Raw genomic sequence first — 4,794 nt, forward strand, 5'->3', positions numbered from 1 at the left:
GATGAGAATGTACTTACTTTACTACTTCTGCTATTACTTTCTCTTTTATCATTTCTATTTTTTAAAATATATTTATGAATTTATTTTTATTATTTGTTGTTTTCTTGCACCCTGAATGTATCTTTAAAAAATCATAATATATATATATATATATATATATATATAAAGTGTTGAATCATTTACAGAATCTCACTTATTAGATGTTGTTCAAATTCTTTCATTTCTAGTTATTTCATAGCACAACATCCATATGTATTTCACCAAGAATTGTACTCTGAACATCATTGATATGTTTTATTATTAGTATGTAAATATGTTTGCAACTTTCTGAATTTGGCATGAGAGCGGGACTTTTATTTTGGAGGGGGGATATGACATCATAAGGCTGTGCCACACTCCTGCTCTGTTGTGATTTGGCTGAAGAAAGAACATTTTATTTTATTTGAGGAAAGTGGAGTAACACATTTAGTTTGGATTTATTTTCTTTCTGTTAATTATTGTCATCTTGTCCAAAGACATCCATATTGACACACTATTATAAAGATGGCGTTTATTAAAGAGGAGAGTGCAGACATCAGGATTGCAGAAGTATTCAGCATCAAACATGAAGATACTGAGGAACAAACAGGTCGGTTCATTTCTCAAAGCTGAACTCATTTGATTCATACTCACAGCTCTACAGAAATGAATGATATTTCTGAAGAATGTCATGATTTTCCTAATTATGGCTTTTATTTGACCTGGAGTGTAGGCTAAAGGGATAGTTTACCCAAAAATGAAATTTACTCCGATATGCTGCCTTAGGCAAGATTTTACCTGGTGCCCCTTGCCTAACATTAACATTACTGAATAATAACTAACAATGAACAATACATTTGTAACCGTATTTATTATTTTTGTTAGTGTTAGTTATTGACAATTAACCTTATTTTAAATAGTTTCCAGTGAAACTATAAAAATATAGGTGCTTCCTAAATCACTTTATAAATGAAACACAATTAAACATCAATAATAATTACATCTGGTATTCCTGCACAAAACTGTATTCATTTGAACACTTCTCTGGCAGTAGGCTACTGTTTCAAACTAAACTGTTACTGTTCAAAATAAATTTGAAAAGTGTTTGATTTCCAGCAGATGGCAGCAATGTTCTACTAAACTATTCTCATGTTATTATCAGCATCAGGGTTTTTCTTGGCTCAAAATGAGGTGGAGGTGGTACCTGATCATGTGCACCCTTTAACTGGCTGAAACAAACACTTTTTACCCACAATGTATTTTAGGTGTTAGAATAGCAGTAGCAGTACTGCCGCAGCGTAGTGTCTTCAAGTCAAACAAACTTTGTTGTTGATGGGTTCCGTGTACAGGTCCTTCTCAAAAAATTAGCATATTGTGATAAAGTTCATTTATTCATGATGGCCTTCTGGACAGCAGTCAGGTCGGCAGTCTTACCCATGATTGCGGTTTTGAGTAATGAACCAGGCTGGGAGTTTTTAAAAGCCTCAGGAATCTTTTGCAGGTGTTTAGAGTTAATTAGTTGATTCAGATGATTAGGTTAATAGCTCGTTTAGAGAACCTTTTCATGATATGCTATTTTTTTGAGATAGGAATTTTGGGTTTTCATGAGCTGTATGCCAAAATCATCAATATTAAAACAATAAAAGGCTTGAACTACTTCAGTTGTGTTGTAATGAATCTAAAATATATGAAAGTCTAATGTTTATCAGTACATTACAGAAAATAATGAACTTTATCACAATATGCTAATTTTTTGAGAAGGACCTGTATGATATGACGCTAGTTTTACTCAAATGAAACTGTCTCAGAGCAATTCCGGTCCATTGCAGGCTGGATTTAGCAGAAAACAAGGGTTCTGTGAATCTGAAATGCGCGCACAGGAAAAACTGCTTGATATAAATTTAGCGGAGTATAAAGTACGATATTTGTTTTCAAGTGTAGTAAAGGTAAAGTAGCAAGTTTCCAGAAAAAAATAACACTCAAGTAAAGTAAAGATACTCAAAAAGTGTACTTAAGTACAGTACATCTATCAGAATCAGGTAACTGATGTATGTGGAAGTGCGTCTGTGCAGGGGGAGATTGATCATGCGTCGAACCGAGGAGAGCAATAAAATAGTTGTTTTGTGGGACGATCACTTTTTTGTAATATTTTAAATTTAGAGTATTGAAGTAGTATTGGTAATAAAAAAAAAAAAAACAGTTTTGGAGTCCCTAGGGATCGGCGGCGCCCCTAGCATTTGCCTACTTCTCCTATGCCACGGGCTGGCCCTGCCCTCAAGCTATCATTGGTGTATATGACTTTCTTCTTTCAGACAAACACAGTTAAAAAAAAAATCCTTGCTGTTCCAAGCTTTATAATGGCAGTGAATAGGGGGTGAGATTTTGACGGTCATTCGCATTTGCCTTGTGTTAACTTCTGTGACGTAGTGCACGCTCCTGATGTTCTACGTAACACAACACATTCTAAGCACATGAGCTGCGCAGCACATCATAGGAGTGTGCACTGCATCACGCAAGTTAACGCAAGTCAAATGCGTATCCGCATGGCTCCAGAAGCTAGTTGTTTTGCTTAATAAAGTTTTCAATAAGGATATTTGTCTTACACAAATGCATTGATTCACTTCACAAGGCCTTTATTAACCTCTTGGAGCTGTGTGAAGTACGTTTTATGATCGCTCGATGATTTTTGGGCTTCAAAATCTCATCTCTATTCACTACAATAAAGCTTGGAAGACGCAGGGTATTTATTTTTTTAATAATTCTGATTGTGTTCGTCTGAAAGAAGAAAGTCCTATACACCTAGGATGGCTTGAGGGGTGAGTAAATCGTGGGGTAATTTTCATTTTTTGTGAACTAACCTTTTAACTTGTATTTGTCTCTATTCACCTTAGACCTGAAGGTGCTGAAAGAGGAGAGTCAAGAACTGAATGAAAATGAAGAGAAGTACCTGGTTGAGAAAAATCCTGATTTCATAACGGAAGAAAAATATTTTAGCTGCTTGCAGACTAAAAAAACTTCCACACGAAAAAGAGCTCAGAAGACCGGAACTAGAGGTTTCTTCTGCCAACACTGTGGGAAAAGATTTACTCAAAACGAAACCCTTGAAAGACACATGAGAATTCACACTAAAGAGAAACTTTTCACCTGCAAACACTGTGGAAAGACTTGTAATCATAAAGGAAACCTTAATAAGCATATACGAATTCACACTGGAGAGAAGCCTTATGCATGCGCTCAGTGTGGAAAGAGTTTCACACAAAAAGAACATCTTAAACTCCACATGAGAGTTCACACTGGAGAGAGGCCATACACATGCCAACAGTGTGGAAAAGGTTTCAGAGAAAGCGAAAGGCTTAAAGCCCACATAAGAATTCACACTGGAGAGAAGCCTTTCACCTGCCAACAGTGTGAGAAGAGTTTCACACAAAAAGAACATCTTAAAGTCCACATGAGCGTTCACACTGGAGAGAAGCCGTATGCATGCACTCAGTGTGGAAAGAGCTTTACTGGGAAAAGCAACTTAAAAGTCCACATGAGCGTTCACACTGGAGAGAAGCCTTATGCATGCACTCAGTGTGGAAAGAGCTTTACTGTGAAAAGAAACTTAAAAGTCCACATGAGCGTTCACACTGGAGAGAAGCCTTATGCATGCACTCAGTGTGGAAAGAGCTTTACTGGGAAAAGAAACTTAAAACTCCACATAAGAGTTCACACTGGAGAGAAGCTTTTCACCTGCACTCAGTGTGGAAAGAGCTTTACTGGGAAAAGAAACTTAAAACTCCACATAAGAGTTCACACTGGAGAGAAGCTTTTCACCTGCACTCAGTGTGGAAAGAGCTTCACTGAGAAATTGTTTTTAAATCTCCACATGAGCGTTCACTCTGGAGAGAAGCCTTTCACTTGCCAAGAGTGTGGAAGGAGCTTCACAACAGCAATGAACCTCAGGTGTCACATGAGAATTCACACCGGAGATCACATGTGATCAGTGTGGAAACGAGTGCTTCTCAATATCCCTCCTTGCTTCCTCTCTCCTCCATCCTATGACCCGGAAACCGATCGAGCTCAGCCATCTTGAAGGACATCTCAATTCTCTAATTGCAGAACGAGGAGTGAGGAGCCTTCCAGAGTAGCTATGAGCGAGCATACAAAGGTGTATCCTATGCGGAAGTCTTTTTCATTGAAAAACCTGACACACGTGTAAATTCTCTTCCCCCTTCTCATCTGTTGTTGTAATTTTAAGTTATATTTTACCTTTGCAACTTAAATAAACCATATACAGTATGTCATATATTTCAACAAGGCACTTGCCTTATTAATATTTATTTTGAATGTCTTTAAAAACAAACTTTAACAGCATAAGGGCCGATCCATTTTGTGCAGCTGGTGACGCTCTGAAGTGACGCTAAAGGGAGCGAGGATATCATTTCACTTGATTCAATTCCTCCTCGCGTCTTTTCCGCGCATCCTCCCCTCGCATCCTGAAGGGGTGGAGCTAAGATGCGAGGAAAGGATGCAAGGAAAGGAAACAAGGATGCACAAAAGTTTCAAGCAAAAAAATAAAATCCCTTAACTGTCACTTGAGTTCACCCAAGACGTGTGGACATAGTGTCAGCCTAAGCCAGGGGTCAGCAACATTTATGTCATAAAGTGCCATTTTTAAGTTTCCTAGTTAATCCCTGTGCCACAACCCATATACTTTAAATATTTGTTCAGATTGCACCTCTGGTCTTATTTTTTTTTTTACAATTGGATAGCTATGCACATGATCTGAGTCTC

General features: G+C 37.6%; 1 protein-coding gene across 1 annotated transcript; it reads left to right on the forward strand.

Annotated features, from left to right (window-relative positions):
* Positions 1 to 366: 366 nt before the first annotated feature.
* Positions 367 to 4,312, forward strand: LOC306850589 (uncharacterized protein). Its single transcript, XM_079386295.1, has 3 exons — positions 367 to 628; positions 2,910 to 3,677; positions 3,761 to 4,312. The coding sequence occupies exons 1-3, from the start codon at positions 544 to 546 to the stop codon at positions 3,862 to 3,864; spliced, it is 957 nt and encodes a 318-aa protein (XP_079242421.1). The 5' UTR covers positions 367 to 543; the 3' UTR covers positions 3,865 to 4,312.
* The last annotated feature ends 482 nt before the right edge of the window (positions 4,313 to 4,794 follow it).

The sequence above is a fragment of the Barbus barbus genome, assembly GCF_936440315.1.
Source record: "Barbus barbus genome assembly, chromosome: 3".
NCBI classification, from domain to species: Eukaryota; Metazoa; Chordata; class Actinopteri; order Cypriniformes; family Cyprinidae; genus Barbus; species Barbus barbus.